General features: G+C 45.6%; 1 protein-coding gene across 1 annotated transcript in view; it reads left to right on the top strand.

The window, feature by feature from the left end:
* Positions 1–3,112: 3,112 nt before the first annotated feature.
* LOC108786104 (serotransferrin-B-like) overlaps positions 3,113–17,177 on the top strand; it is a 40,212-nt gene continuing 26,147 nt past the window's right edge. Inside the window, exons 1-3 of the mRNA XM_018555327.1 lie at positions 3,113–3,152; positions 11,402–11,565; positions 14,855–14,963. Of these exons, the coding sequence (XP_018410829.1) occupies positions 3,113–3,152; positions 11,402–11,565; positions 14,855–14,963 (313 nt within the window). The remainder of the gene's footprint in view (positions 3,153–11,401; positions 11,566–14,854; positions 14,964–17,177) is intronic.

The raw sequence follows: 17,177 nt of genomic DNA, 5'->3' as shown, positions 1-17,177 counted from the left end.
AAGATGCATTTTTTAAATAACTAAGGTACTTGAATGTATTTTTAAGATTTTACTCCTGAGTTTAGTGTCACTTTAATGCTGTTATTCACATTTTAGTGAACAGTTGAAGCTAAATAATACAGTAGTTTATGAATATTCTTTTTTTGGAGCCTAACAAAAGTATATATAAGAGAACATAAATGATTAGGCTCCTTTCTCATTTTCATTGATCTTGTAAACTAGTGGTGGGTGAGCCTATGTATTTAGTAATATTCGGCATAGACTTTTATAAATTACCATGACTGTTCTTTTCTCGAGTCATGATTCATTCACTTTCAAAGATTTATACTGTATCCAATATAATCCAAAAATTTAATAGACATATTGAAATACATTCTAATACATAGAAAACACAACTATTATTAATTACTACTACTGCTATTATAGTGTTACGATTTATCCACTATCCTGGTTTTCTCTTAGTACAGTGCTAGAAGATGTTTCATTTAAATGATACTGTCTTTATATTATTATGCTCACTTTTTCGTATTGTTCTGTCCCTGCAGTCATTGTATGGAAGGAATGCATTCCAGAGGCACATATTTCAGATGTTTAAGTCCACAGAAGGCCATGATCTCCTTTTCAGCGATGACACAAAATGCTTGGTTGAAGTCGGGCAGAAAATAACGCTAAAGGAATATCTTGGAGAAAAATATCCAGCTATGTTACGCATTTAAATTACTCTAAGCAAAATCAGGTGCATTCCCAAAATGTGGTCATTTGGATATCATCATCACAACCACTGCATTGTCTAAAGTACCATCTGTACTATTAAAAGCCACCCACTACGCAGCTACAGCACTGCTAGAGTTATTTTGAATGTTATGACTGATGACTTGTCCACAATCTAAAGGTGCCCATACACCTTACGACCATCGCAAGACTTTTGTCTTGCGATGGTCGTAAGCTTATTAAAAGCTTGTACGATCTGCCCATCTTGGACAGGCAGATCGTACTTGCGATTATCGAAAGCCCGCCCCGCTGAGGGGCGGGCTTCCGATGACCGCAATGCAGAACGGGCAGTGTGCGCGTGCGCACACCGGCCCGTTCCGCAGCTGTCGAACGAGCAGGCTAGAAACCCGCCGAGAATCGTACGATTATCGGCAGGTTTTCGAGCATGCTGGTTCGACAAAAGACGTGCGACCGTACAGTAAAAGCGGTTGCACGTCTTCGTTCACACTGCTCGATTCTCTTACGACAATCAAGTAGTGTATGGGCACCTTTACACTTCCTTCTGCCTTCAATATCGCCCCCTTTATTCCCATTTTAACACATAGCAGCTATCTAGCATGATACGTACTGTATATTAGCATGCCCCATCTTGTGCCAGCAATAGTAGCCATCAATTGAGTGTGCATATCCGCACACAAGTCTATACTGCACTTAAATTCTCAGCCTTGCAATGTACTAATTACAATGTGAATATGTACACATCTCCCAATGTTACAAATTACAAAAAACATAGTGGTGGTGCTGGAATGAAACAGCTGAGAAGAATAAATAAATGATTAACCACTGACCAAATCCCCCATATAGGCTAGGTTCACACCTAGGCGATTGTGCTGGTGAGCTATTTTCGCAAAGTTTTTGTTTGGGCGATTTTGCTTTGAAAACCACACAGGTTTAAATGAATAGAGATGTCTATGAGACCCAAACCGCACAACAACCGCCCAAAAATATCCAGCTGAAAGCTATGGTGGTCAGCTAAGGATCTGTTGACTGCATGCTTGCACAACAGAATAAATAAAGCATCGAAACATCTTAAACCTTATTCTCTCTTCTCTAAGTAAATATTGCATCCATACAAAACCTTTGCCTGGAGTTTCATCTGCTGTCCAGAAAAGGAGCATATAAAACAGAGTAAACATTAGTATTCAGAGAATATAGAATAGAGTTATAATTTACCTGCATACACAATGCTAAATGGTGTTCTACCTATCCAATAAATAATATCAAGGAGATTGTTTGCAATATAAATGGGTTTCCTCAAAATCTGGTCATATATACTGTATATTGTTCTTTATGCCCTTTACTTATTTTTAGATAAATGTTTGATCAAGAGCACTTTACATAGTTCATAACTCATCCTCCCTCTCCAAAATAATACGCTACCAGTTGTCACTGGGACAGGAAAACACAGACATCAACAAAATCATTTTCATATTTGATGTCTGTGTCTCCTTTGTTGCATTGAATACTGCACCTTTCAATTCTTCTCCAGGTACCACAGAGACAAAAAAGAAAATCTTCCACAATGGGATGACAGACAGAAATAAAATGTAACAAAGGTTTATTTTCCTTATTTCTTTCAATGGCATTTGAGGTACTTTATTCTATTATATGCCGCTTCCTATACGGTTCACAGTGGAAGCTATTGAATGTATAACCTGAGCACACAGCACACATTATATGCCTGTCCTGTTACAGGGGGAACAGACTGCTTTTTGTCTGTCAGCCTGCAGTTTTTATTGCGTTTCATATTTCACGTGAGTCATCGTTTTTCAAATTAAATTAAATAAATCAGTGTCGGCTAAAAAGCTCTCTGATGAATACAGCCTTTGATGCCACTGAACAGCCTGGCAAATGTCATGCCTGAGACATGAGCAGGCAGAATGAATCATGAAATGCATTAATGTAAGCCTCATCCTCCTTTTCTAAGATAAGATAATGCACAATTTACTGTATGATCAAAATAATCTGGTTTTATTTCTTATGTGTCATAAAACTCTCAGTCTAGAAAGTCCTCTATAAATTATTTCTAAGAAGGCATAGAATGGGGTTAAAAATGGAGGCTGGGTTTTAAAGTGTATGTAAACCTTAAAGAACTCTGGGGAGTACAAATCTTAACCCTTGCAGTGGGGCTACACCGGCACTGCAAGGGTTAAGTGCTCGTTGTGTCTAGGTTAAAAAAAAAGTTATACTCACCTGAACCTTAGATCCAGCTGGCTGTGACAGTGCTCCCTCCAGCCTGTCTTCTCCTCCACTGCAGTGATGGTATGTCCCTCGGCATCCTCATGTCCTATACACAGTGTATAGAACATGATGACTCAAGGATCCTTAGACAGCGCCAGCGATGGGGCAGCGAGGCGGGAGGGACCGGCTCCAAGGATCAGGTGAGTATAACTTTTTTTAAACCTAAACAGAGCGCTTAACCCGTGCCCTGCGGGGGTAACCCCACTGCAAGGGTTAACCATTTTTCCCCCCCGAGTTCTGCTTTAATGATGAACTTCACTTATTTGCTCCCTTTTCATCTGCTACATATGCCATTCAAAGTGTTTTGTTATATCTATTCGATAAATACACTAATACCTGTTGATTTTGACAGAAATCTTGTGAGCTGATGACTTCCTCTGCTCTCTTTCTGTACACAAGTAGTGTTTATGGAGATGAGAAGGAGAGAAGCAGTTGAGGAGAGGGCTCTGCTCTTTGTAATTGATCATAAATGAGATAGACAGGCAGGGCCAGATTTACTCTTCCTGCCGCCCCAAGGCCAGGTTCCGCAATGCGCCCCCCTCCCAGGGACAGGCTGCAAAATTATTACAAGTGATTTCAGCGACATCGCCAAGATAACTTGTAAATGTACACGGCTTTTCCACTGTATGTTCCGGGTGTCGGGGGACTATAGCATCTCTACTGGAGTTCCCGGCCAGAAACTAAAAATGTTTTTTAATTAGCCTAAAGCTTTACTTGTTGAATGAAAATGAGAATACTAAATATTCATATTTACCTGAAAAAAAATGATGGGGTCTATCCACTAAGCTGCCGAAGGATCTAGCCGTAGCTTCGGACGATCCTTCGGCTAGCTTCGGCCCCAGGACCCCTTCGGTTCAGTTACACAATCGTTTTCTATTTACTTTTTTAAACTATTTTTCTGTTCTGAACGGTACCTCTGAGGGACCGAGTAGAACAGCCGAGCCGAATGCCGCTCAGCAGCATTCGGCTATTCACTCACTGCTGTTCGGCATCTATAAGAATAGGCCGAACAGCAGTGAGAAGCCTGCTGGAGGTTCGGCTTAGCTGATCCAGATGTTGGATCGGCTGAGTCGAACTCCTTTTGCACTTCGGGTCAGCCGAACATGCTGAGCATGTTCGGCCGACCCGAAGCCACGTGAAGCAAGCCGATGTATGGCTGATTTCGGCCGATATGCGGCTGAAATCAGCCGTACAAGCCTGAAGTGAATAGCCGAACAGTGTTCAGCTCACTTCACTTGGGGTCGGTTGTTCAATCGGCTGCCCTCGGCAGCTTAGTGAATAGACCCGTATATAACCATAGTCTACAATTCTGGCTGGTGTGATTGGCACTACTGGTGATTTCCAAGCTACATTGTATATTTGAAACCAATAAGGAAGCTATTAAAGTGCACTCCTTGAAATTGTAGTAGAAAACATGATCGTACCCACATTTTGTTTTTGTAAGAAGCTGTACAATATATTTGAAAGATCACTTCTGCTCAAAGCTACTATTTCATGCTTTGATCTAAATCACCTACTAACTTCTAACAGTGGCGTAACCAGATTTACAGGCGCCCGGGGCAGAACAAAATGTTGTGCCCCCCCCAGTCTCAGGAAGCTGTCTCCTGCAGAGACCCCCACAGACCCTGCAGTCTGCCGGATCTCAGGGGGGCTGTGCAGGATCTGTGGTGGGCTGTGCATGCTGCAGAGCCCCCTACAGATCCTGCAAAGCACCCCACGGATCCTGCAGAGACCCCCTAAAGCCCTGCAGTCTGGCCGGGTCTTAGTGGGGATGTGCAGGATCTGTGGTGGGCTTTGCAGGCTGCAGAGACTCCTATGCATCCTGTAAAGCCCCCCACAGATGCTGCAAAGCCCCCCACAGATCCTGCGGAGACCCCCTGAGACTCTGCAGTCTGCCGGATCTCAGGGGGGCTGTGCAGGGTCTGTGGGCGGCTTTGCAGGCTGCAGAGACTCCTATGCATCCTGTAAAGCCCCCCACAGATGCTGCAAAGCCCCCCACAGATCCTGCGGAGACCCCCTGAGACTCTGCAGTCTGCCGGATCTCAGGGGGGCTGTGCAGGGTCTGTGGGCGGCTTTGCAGGCTGCAGAGACTCCTATGCATCCTGTAAAGCCCCCCACAGATGCTGCAAAGCCCCCCACAGATCCTGCGGAGACCCCCTGAGACTCTGCAGTCTGCCGGATCTCAGGGGGGCTGTGCAGGGTCTGTGGGCGGCTTTGCAGGCTGCAGAGACTCCTATGCATCCTGTAAAGCCCCCCACAGATGCTGCAAAGCCCCCCACAGATCCTGCGGAGACCCCCTGAGACTCTGCAGTCTGCCGGATCTCAGGGGGGCTGTGCAGGGTCTGTGGGCGGCTTTGCAGGCTGCAGAGACTCCTATGCATCCTGTAAAGCCCCCCACAGATGCTGCAAAGCCCCCCACAGATCCTGCGGAGACCCCCTGAGACTCTGCAGTCTGCCGGATCTCAGGGGGGCTGTGTAGGATCTGTGGGGGGCTTTGCAGGCTGCAGAGACCCCTATGGATCCTGCAAAGCCCCCCACGGATCCTGCAGAGGCCTTGCAGTCTGCCGGATCTCAGGGGAGTTATGCAGGGTCTGTGGTGGGCTTTGCAGGCTGCAGAGACCCCTACGGATCCTGAAAAGCCCCCCACAGATCCTGCAGAGGCCCTGCAGTCTGCCGGATCTCAGGGGGGTTATGCAGGATCTGTGGGGGGCTTTGCAGGCTGCAGAGACTCCTATGGATCCTGTAAAGCCCCTCACAGATCCTGGAAAGCCCCCCACAGATCCTGCAGAGACCCCCTGAGACTCTGCAGTGTGCCGGATTCCGCCTTTGCCCCGCCTCCTTAGCTTCAGTCATCAGCCCTCCAGTCTCTTCCATCTTCACTCCGCCTCTGCGATCTCCGCCCCATCTCCTGTCTCCGCCCCATCTCCTGTCTCCGCCCCCTGCCGCTCCGTCCCCGTCTCCTCCTGCTCTACCAAGAAGGGCATCCAGCTAGTGCGTCCACCCCATCTCCTGTCTGCGCCCCCTGCTGATGCGTCCCGGTTCCCGTCTTCTCCTGCTCTACCACGAAGGGCATTCAGCCAGTGGCTCCCGGTTGTTACGCCACTGACTTCTAATATCAATCAAGAATGTCAGTTGTCAGAGGTTCTTACCAATGTTCCCAGATCTGCCCTGTCTGACTTTGAGCCTCAATTTCCCTGCTGCATTTCTGTCCTGTAATATGTAATATGGATTCTGGTTAGCCATGGAACTTAAAGGAGAACTATGAGGTGAGTGCTTTTCACTCACCTCATAGTTCTAGCCGACCTGTGACAATGAGACTGTCACAGGTCGGCTCAGTAGATCAGGAGGTGAGCGAACACATGCCGGCGTTCCCTCACCTCTCGATCCTGTCACGGCTCTCTGCCATGACAGGGGAGGAGCTGGATTCCCCCCTCCCCGCTCCGATCCGCCAGCGCTGACTGGCGGAACTGACGGGGGAGGGGGCGGGTACAGCTGGCTCTGCCTCTAGATAGGCAGAGCCAGCTGTCAGTCACGCAGCTGGGCGGATCCAGGCATAATTGTCGGGACCTGCTTCAGCTGCGGCGTCTCAGTATACCGCGAGCAGCAGCTCGCGGTATACTGCGGCGTCTCAGTATACCGCGAGCTACAGCTTGTGGTATACTGAGCCTAGGGTGATGGGAGGACGCTAGTTTGTGTCCTCCCATTACCCTAAGGAGAACTATGGGGAAAAGCCGTAACCCCATAGTTCTCTTTTTTAAAGTGACACTAAACTCAGGAGTTAAATCTTACAAATGTATTCAAGTACCTTAATTATTAACATAAATGTATCTTATTTGTGTATCACTCCACTGCAGATCCTCAAATCATCTCTGAATTGGTGCTGACACTGTCCTTTCTTCTGGAGGGTGGCTACTTTTGTTTCCCATGGTCCCCGTGTGTGTTGTATAGTTCCAAGCTCACTCCTGTGATAGACTACAATCTCAATACAAATTAGTAAATTAAACCTGAGATGAGATGCCAACACTGTAACTTTCCTCATTACAACACAGAAAGTTCAGAGTTTAGTGTCACTTTAAGGGCTTGTTCACACCAAGTGCGCAGCAGATGCAGAGCAGTTAAGAGCACATAAAAATGCATGCAAACGCCCTGGAACGCACACTGGACTACACCTAAAAGCCCATTTTAGGCTAAAAAAAACAAAAAACAAACCGGAAAGAGTTAAAAACGTGGCAAAAACGCAGCAAAATGCACTGGATATGCAGAAACTCATGCAAATCTGGTCCGGATTTGGTGTGAACAAGCCTCAAGGCCCAGGGGCCGAATCCGGCCCACCAGGCCATTTTTTAGACTTCTACTTTCAGATCCAGGTATTAAGTTATTACTAAAACCAATGATAATCGAATGCAGAGGCAATTATGATAAAGATTAGATACATTTACATAGTCGTACAGGCCCTTTGAGGGACACCATAATGTTGATCCGGCCCTCGATTAAATTGAGTTTGACACCCCTGCCCTAAGGTGTATAGATCTCTCTTTTCCAGGATCTGAGATAAATATAAGAAGCTGGTTTCAAATTCAACCTTTTGGCATCTACACAAAACTGAAATATCAGATTTTGTTGGACTTGGCCTTTAAGCTACTACTACATCTTAAATTGCAATGTGCCTTATGCAGAAGGAGGTGAAAATTGGAACTTTCTTTAGATTCTGCACTGGGAAAGGGTTACATCTTAAATGGCCAACCAAAGCAAAGCACGCTTTTATGCTAATAATTGCAGTTTCCAGCAAATATGAATGAGAGCATTGAGAAGATTATGAAAAGGTGGAGTGTACTATTGTGAAATACGAAAATCATAACCTTCCTGAGACACCACATTGCACACAGTCATGCACTTGTCTGAATAAATAAGATCTCTACCCTAACGGGAATGTGACAGTACATGAGAACACTTTCATTCTGGTCCCCAGAGGCAGAGGACGATGGCTCCCTACTTATCAGTAATCTTATGCCTTGGAATGCTAGGTAGGTGGAATAAACACTTTTAACATGACAGGTTTCTGTCTAATTCATCTCAGTAAACTAGTGTGAAGGGTTTGGTAAATGCTGATTTTTTTTTTACATACATGTCAAACTGTACTTGTAACTCTAAACTCTTAACAGGTTGCTTGGAAATTATAGATAGATCTATGTAAGGAATAGGCAACAGTTGTTTATATTTTACAAATTTGACAGATTCTAATAAATGTGTTTGAAATAAAACAACACACTAGGGAATACTTGCCGAATATTTGCTGTAATAGAAGGGACATATTACAATCAACATGGGAAGCATTTTATAAACATTTGGACACGTTTATAATGTATTATCCTTCTTCTAACCCAGGGGTGGCAAACTCAAATTCATCGGGGGCCGCATCAGCAGTATGGTTACCCTCAAAGGGCCGGTTGTATAGGACTATGCATCAACTCTTACTATTATCATAGTAATAGTAATCATGGTGTCCTCAATAAAGTTCTCCTGTGGACGATTCCAGCAGTCTGCAACCCTCCTTTTCAACTGGCATGGAATTAAATTATTCTCATAATAATTATAAGCAGACATCCAGAGCACCCCACTCCCAATACAGCAGATGTCAAGAGCCCTCCCACCATCAAAAGTATGCTACGTACACAGTGCAGGGGTCACCTTCCACCAACCATCACTGCAACTTCCAGCACCATGCACTCCGCTTCCCCCGCAACTGCCCCACACATACACGCAGCCACTTCCCCAGCCGAATCCCATGCCGGACCCCGGTCACTCCCTCTCAATCCCCTGCTGCCTCTCCGCCCGAAGCGCTGCCCGAACCCCGGCCCACAATCTGCGCATGCGTGGTAGATGAGGAGGTGCCTGTGCTCCAGTCCAGTGCAATCCGCAAAAATGCTGCGAGCACTATTTTTGCAGATCGCACTGGACCGGAATGCAGGCACTAATGTGCCTGCGTTCCGAGTGCGGGCGATCGCACTGTGGGCGATGCCATTGACTTCAATACAGCTCCACACCCCCTCCCGCACCGGAACGCAGGGAGTCGGCCTGCTTACATTCCAGTGCATTCCAGTGCATTACAGGTCCCGGCGTCCTGTCCTCCCGTGGTGCTCGTGTGGCCGACGTTGCACATGGGGTGTCCTGCACCTTTCCATCTGCAGCGTCTGACACATTCAGCCGGCAGCCGCACGAGCACCACGGGAGCATAGCCGTAGCCAGCTCCTTTTGCGCCTGAGGCAAGGAAAAAAAACTAAGTTTTTTCAATTTATTTTTTACTATTTTTTATTTTATTTTCATTATTTATGTTTATTTATTTTAAATTTTCATAATTTCTTTATTTTTTTTACTCTTGGGGGGGCTTCGGGGAAATATTAGGGGTCTAAAAAGCCCCCTGATATTTCCCTTTTAAAATAGAAAAAGAAATTGAGGACACAAAGTCCTCAATCTCTTTTTCTGCAGCCTCTATTCTAAATGAATGGAAAGCACAGAGGCTTCCCATTCATTAAGAAAATATTTTACTATCAAGCTGTTTCTGAATGGGGAGGAGCCTCTGTACAGAGTGCTTCTCCCCATTGAGAAACTTATGAATGAACAGGAGGTGATGTAAATCACCTCCTGTTCATTCATTTATAACTGGGGACACATAGTACTATGTGTCCCCAGTTATTTACAAACACTGGAGTGATCAGGCGATCGCTCCAGTGTTTTGTCCTACACAGAGGATTGGTACATACTACTGACATGTACCGATCCTCTGCCGCTCGGCCACGCACAGGGGGGCTGCAACTTCTCTGGATCCCCCTGTTCTCCCGGGCAGAGGGGGATACGACGAGCCGCGGGGGGTGGGGTGGAGCCGCTGTGACAGAACGGACGAGCAGTGAGGGGAGAGAGAGGCGCCGGCTGTCTGATCCTGGCCGAGCGTCTCTCTCTCTCCTCACTGCTCTGCATTAGTTAGTGACAGCGGCTCCGTCCTCTGCCCTCCCCCGCCATGAGACATGGCAAAATGAGGTGGCTGCTGTGCGGGCCACAATTACAAGGTCCCTGTTCTAACCCATAGATCAGATATGTGGACATCCAACATATAGGGGATTATTTATAAAGCTTCTGCCCAGCCATATGCTGAGCGAATGCCTTTTGAACGGCATTTCCACCACTAGATGGAGCAGAGGAATTCTATGCTCTTCAGCTCCTTCTAGTTGTGGGAATGATGTGCACCACTAGATGTGCAATCATCCTCTTAGGCATGCAGGTTTGTGTAGCAAACAAAATAATTAAACAGGAACTTCACCCATATCTTTACAATGACATCAAAGACACCTTTAGAAATGTTTAGTAATGGTAATCTAACTCTTGGGAGGTATTGGAAAGGGGCAGGTGTTTCTTTTGGTGCTACATTTTTGTTTTTACCCCTATAGACTTTAATGAAACACATGAAAAACGTCTGTAACATGTGTAGCACTTACCCCCAAAAGAGCCGCTAGAAATATCTTAGGTTCTCCTAACTGTTTTGCAGCCACCAGCCCCTTTTCTCAGCTCCAGCAACACAGACACTTTTAGGATAGAACAGGCTCGAGTTGTAGGGTCTTTTAATGGAGGACAGTGTCTTCACTATTAGCAACAGCAGTAGAAACCCCAGCCCATTAATAGCATACAGGGTCCGTGCCCTCTCCAAGGTATTCCCAGCCCTTCCCGAGCACACAGGGTCCAACCCCCCCCCCATGGTGTCCCCAGCCCTTCCATAGCACACAAGGTAGGTCCATGGCCCCTCCCATGGTACACAGAACCACGCAGCCTATACAGGAAATATTAGAGACGTTTTGTACATGCAGGCCACGTAGGGGTAAGCAGGCCTTCATAGCACACACAGCGGGCTCAGCGTTCTCCTTTAGCTGGACTCAGCCCCATGACATGCCTCTCACTGTGACACCCAGCGGCCTGTGAAGGGTACAGCACAGGAAGCGGCTGCTAGAGTGCAAACACTTCCACTGAGCCGGCCACACCCCCTCATGGCTCATTAGCTGGCTTCAAAAGAAGCCAGTCCCTGACTGAGATCCCGAGGGAGGGACTCTAAACACTCTAAAGGGAAAAGCTTGTCTTATCAAACTGTCCTCCCTCCTCGGCCATCTTTATGAAGACCACTCACATGTCTTGGGTTAACCTAGCAATTTGGGGAAGATGGCAGGGTGTGAGGAAGCCGCTGGTCGAGGCTGAACCCTAGGTGGCAGTGCGCCCTAGGCGGCTGCCTAGTTTGAGTAGTCGCAGCGCTGGCCCTGCTTGCATTGGCGCTACTCCGCACTGTATCTTCTTTATTCTGCCTGGAGATGGTGTGAACAAGCCCTAATGTGTTTCTCTTAACTTTTAGATTTGTCCCTCGCTGCTCTCAAAACAAGAAACATTGATTGGTGTGTGACATCGGACAGCGAATACAAGAAGTGTAAAGAGCTGACAAGATCTTGTAGGGCTCCAGACATTACCCTTATCTGTGTGAAAAAACCCACCCTTGAGGAATGCTTCACTGCCATTAAAGTAAGTGTTTGCAGAAGATTTATTTAAATGTACTTCCACATCTGCAGTCAACTTTGGGGAAAAGCCCTCTATATGTGTGTTATGTGTTCCTATTCACACAGCTTAGCTAAAAATAATAACAAAAATATTTCTTACATTTTAGATGTGTCTGTGTAGAAGGCCTTTGCAAGCTTCTCTCTCAATGTCAAAGTGACAGGAAACTATGGCTGCCCAATGGAAAGTCTAGGGACTCTCTGAGCTTCCACTCATCAATATACAATGGAAAGCAGACAGGCAGCCACAGCATCCCAGGTTGCTAAGAGTTCTTAGCAACCTGTGACGCTCTGTGCGGCTTTCTGCCCAGCTCACTGATCACTGGTTGCCAGGAGCTAAGTGGGACGTTGTGGCTGTTGTCCCGCCATGCTCCTGGCAACCAGCGATGTTGGTGAGCTGGGCAGGACGCCAGACAGGGAGAGCAGCTGACAGCTCGGTTCATCACCCCCTTCACCTCCGAACACCAAAACGGAAAGAGCATCCCCCCGTCTCCACTTCCCCCCACCGCAAATCAGGAAAATGCACAACAACACAAAAATCCCCCGGACGACAGCCTCAGGCAGCAAAAACTATAGGGACAGCCCTGCTGAGGGACATTCCTTCACTGCAGCCGAGGAGGAGGACACAGACAGGAAAGAGCATTGTCACAGCCAGCCATCTCAGAAGATCAGGTCAGTAGAACTTTGTTACTTTTGCCCCTAGGTAAAAACGTGCACTTAAAGTGATATTAAAGGCAAAAAAATGTTTCCTTCCCCCCATGTACTGTAAATGTTAGCACTTACCTTAAATGATATCTCTTATTCTGGTCTTCCTCTTCTTTCCCCATGTTTTCATGTGTCCCTCCAGCGATGCGGCGTCTCTCCGATCCAGGGCTGACTGCTCTGTCCCTCCGATCCAGCGGTGTCTGCAGGCGGGTGCACGCGTCCATAGACTTACCTTGCGTCTCTGCTCGTCTCCCGGCCGAGAATCGGAACTGCGCATGCGCCTGCCCCAAGATCCCTTGTGGCCGCACGAGCAGTTCCTGATTCTCGGCGCAGGAGCGAGCAGCGATAACGAGGTCAGTTTAAAATGATTTCAAGCGTTTTTTGTTTTTTTTACACTTCTTGCCTATGTCTACTGCTTGCTAGCAGTAGATATAAGCAAAAAAAACCCGGAGATAAAAGCCCCTTGCAGTGCAGGGGTAGCCTCACCCACAAGGGTAAATAAAATTGTTCTTTAAGCCTTTGTTAGGACAAACAGTGCTCAAAGTGATAATGAGATCAGCCAGCACAGCACAGACAGATTATGGTTACTCCCCAGCACCCCTTGCAATACAGAGGAAAATTCAGTTTAGAGAAAAACTTATTTCTTTCAGAATAGAGCGTGAAAAATTTAAGCAGCAATTTTTAGGGTTTTTTGGGGTTTTCTTTTAAGTTATGCTATGTGGATGAGAACATGTAACAAATATAAAGTAGGTGTTACCCCAAGTTGGATGCCTGTTTTTAAACTTTTCCTGTAAATGACTGGATACTCAAAGTGGACATTCTTTAGTAAATAAACCTAAAGGTTGGATTATCTTTTTACCGTATTTACCGTATTTATAGTATCACTAGCAAATCACTGTTGTACAGAATGAATACTGAATTCCTTAAATATTTCTAAGTGGTACGACACTATGTACATAGTTCAGGAGTCTGGAGATTGTAATGTAAAGCACGGCATGCATACCACAGCAATATTTGATCCGTGTTGTGGTGTTACATCAGCGACAGTCAGAAAAGAAGTGCATATCAGAGCAGTGGCAGTGGGTATTGAAGTGCGTGAGAGCAGTTGATCAGTACAGAATTGGATTGGGTGGGTGGGTGGAGTGGTGGTCAGTACAGAAAGATACAGTTGCAGTGACGATCAGTGATGAAATATGTGGGTGTATTGTTGGTACTTTGTGCTTGTAGGTTTTATGTTTTTTTCTTCCGCGGGGATCGCGGACAAGGTAAAACCTATGCTGTATTCCCGAGTGTGTCTCGGGGTTACCGATTTGTTAACCTCGAGCCACACTCAGAAATAACAATGTGTACGCGCTGCAATTGGCCCCTACGCGCGAAAAAGAAGCTCAAGTACTTTTCCGTGCGTAGGGCGTTTTTCAGCACAACAAATCGCGCTGAAATACGCCCAGGTGGGAACCATGCCCATAGGGATTCATAGGATTTCACTTCCTGAGCATTTTGCAGCGCTTCGATCAGCGCTGAAAAACACCCAGGTGTGAACCCAGCCTTAGTATTAGTATTTTGAATTTTATTCGTTGGGCAATTGGGAGCCAGTGGAGGGATTGGCAGAGAGGGGGCGGCAGACACTGAGCAGTTGGTAAGGTGTCTGGCAGCAGCATTCATGAAGGCCTGTGTAGTGGTAGGCCCACAAGGAGGAAGTTACAGTACAAGGCGAGGGATTATAAGGGAGTGAATTAGAAGCTTTGTGGTTTCGATTGTCAAAAAGGGGCGTATTTTAGAAATGTTACAGAAGACTTTTCACACCAAAATCACGTATTGTGATATCTCTTACACAAAATAAATAAATCAGTACAAATAGTTTGTGTGAGAACCTTGGAACAGCTCATGCCCATGTTCTGGGTGGGCCCACTCCAAACTTTTAAAAGCAATGAAGACAGTGCTCTAGCCATAGTTGAAAAAGCCTTGGTACAAATTTTTGGCTGGGAACCCTCCCTATGCCCCTCTCCTTTGGTGCTCATTAATAACACTCAAAATAAAGGAAAGAGCACCAAGTAGAAAGATACTATAACAGGATCTCCCACAACAGCTGCATACTGTTGGTAATAACTGGCACACATACACTTTCCCATGCATCCCCTCCTTCCCCTTTGCTAATGGGACATCACAGTATAGATCACGCTTCCAAAAACAAGAGGCATATAGAGAAGTTTCACTATGATCTATGTCAAACACCAGTTCTGCTTTGGGAAATCTTCTTGTTACAGCACCTCTCTGCCCAGTGCCCACCGATGCTCTGCCTTATTGTTATTGCTACTAAGGAGCAGTATAATGCACTGGGGGCCCAACCGTGGCCCTCTGTAGAGCAGGGGTCTCTTTGGAGCTGAGACTGCTGTGACCCCTGTTTTAATGGCCTTGAATATCGATGTGTTCTTGGTTTGTAATATCTTATATCTTCTAACAGCTTTATTTCCATAGCTTCATATAAATTACATAATGGTATTTTTTGGTACTTTTACATTGCTCTTATTTAATAACAATGTGTTAATCTGTAGGATGGAACAGCAGATGCAATTTCTGTGGACAGTGGAAATGTATTTAAAGCTTCGCTAAACCCATACAATCTGAAGCCAATCATGGCAGAAAGCTACGGATCACAAAAAGGTACCAACACAACTCGAGTTTTATATAAAAAAAAAGAACCTGAAGGCAATAGAGTAAAGAAATCTATACCAGCCAATCTGAAATCAACTCAAACAAATTCAAACTGGTCTCTAGTGAAGAGTGAATCAGTGTGAAAACCAGAGGAAATTGTCCATTCTGTCGGGAATCATACTATTCATAAGTCATGATTGCCTGGATTCCTAAATAGTACAATTATCAGCAGATTATCCAAATCTACATATATTCAGGAGAATCAAAATTTAATGAATCAGCAATTTTTCCTGCTTTAGTTACTGGTCTCTGACAAGAGTTATTCACAAAAGGGTGAAGAGTTTGGAGAAGGCTGGAGAAGTGAACAATCTAGGACAACATAGCTGAACTGGAAAGTGAGCTGAATTGGAGACTTCTTACAAATCAGCTATGTTGTCTTAGATTGTTCACTTCTTCTGCCTTCTCCAAACTCTTCACCCTTTTGTGAATAGCCCTGTAAATGAAATCGGTAGAAAGTCACTCACACTCCAACTTGATACTTAGTCAATCTTTTTATTGACCATAGTTGTGTCACATTGTAAAGCAACGTTTTGGAACCATATTGTCCCTTCTTCAGGCAAACAAAGCGTGAAGAAGGGACCACATGGTTCCGAAACGTCGGTTTACACTGTGACACAACTATGGTCAATAAAAAGATTGACTAAGTATCAAGTTGGAGTGCGAGTGACTTTCTATCAATTTCATGTAACTCTCTGAGGCATCTGCTGTCACTCCAGCACTCCCAATCTCAGGGTTTTCTTACGGTCAGGAGGAGAACGATGGGACATACCTTGTATTGAGTAACTTTGTAAATGATTTCTTCTCTTGTGAGTAAGAAAAAACTTTCAAAATAAAAAGTCTTGTATTAATTAAACAGTAGTGTGGTTAAGTTAAAAAATATTCAGACATCATCCAATATTTTATTGAATCCAATAATTTCACAGCAGGTAATTAAAAGAAAATCAATGGTCAATTTTCATTCCATTTTTAGTCTGCTACCAATCTCTGTGAATTTGAATCTGGAGTTCATACACACAAGTGGTCGTTGCCAACGAGTGTTTAAACTTGCTACATGAGCTTGTTCAGCTCTAGTGATGAGCCTGGGCTTGGTGTGAACCCAATTTGCTGGAATTTGCCCAAGCCAACTCAAATGTATGACTAGCGCCCCCTCCTCCAAACCCAATCAGTTGCAGAGAGGAGCATTGCCCACCCTGCAGGTATACGTCAAAAAGAGACAGGGAGTGCCCTCATTCACCACTGCCACCACTGATTGGCCTGGGGGGGTGAGTGGTGGTCATAGTTTTGATCGTGCTCGGGCAAACTCAGGTGACCTGAGTTCACACCAAGCCTGTACCCATCTCTGCTTAGCTCTCTTCTGTGTTAAAAGGGGTTAAAAGTAAAAGGGGCTGCAATGCCAACTCTGCTAGAAGCTGCAGCAGTCTTTCCTTTCAGCATAGCTCACAACAAAGCAAATAGATTGCTAGTGTGAACAGAAACTTTGGGAGGAATGTGCTCTTTCAGATAATACTCAGTGAATGTTAGGGACAGCAGTGGTAGATCACTGACTAAAGAGAACATATAAAGCCATACTACTGTATATATACTGTTTTTTTTTTTAAGTGCAGACAGGGCCCTCCCTATAACAGTGCAGCCTGAGCCGGCTACTTCAGGCGGCATCTCACTGGGGGGTGGCAGGTGAGCAGCCACAGTGTCCCAGGATGCTAAGAGCTCTTAGCAACCTGTGAAGCTCTGTCAGGCTTAACGCCTAGCTCATTGACATCACTGGCTGGTAGGAACTGAGCGGGATGCTCTTGCATGCTTCCCGTCCAGCTCCTGCCAATCAGTGAGCTGGTCGGGTTGCTGGACGGAGCCGCTGTAGAGGGGTAACCCAAATCCACCTGACCTCCACCCCCCCACTTACTGACAGCAACCCCCTAGGGAATGACCTTTCACAGAGCCCATTCTGGCTCAGGTAGTGAATACTGTAGGTACAGCCCTGTGTTGACTTTTTACAAAAAGTCAACATTTGCATATAATTAACAGCACCATATACAGTATTCTGCTTAGGGAGCACAGTTTAAGGAAAGTATGAGTGCATTGAAAAACACTTAAAATGGGTTATGAAGGTACCACTAGATATACATGCTTGATCAATGCCAATGTTCACCTTAAAGCCCAACTTGA

Source organism: Nanorana parkeri, unplaced genomic scaffold (assembly GCF_000935625.1).
Source record: "Nanorana parkeri isolate BGI_ZX_2015 unplaced genomic scaffold, ASM93562v1 scaffold192, whole genome shotgun sequence".
Taxonomy (NCBI): Eukaryota; Metazoa; Chordata; class Amphibia; order Anura; family Dicroglossidae; genus Nanorana; species Nanorana parkeri.
Note: the sequence above shows the minus strand (reverse complement) of the source record. Positions and strands in the feature narration are given on the sequence as shown.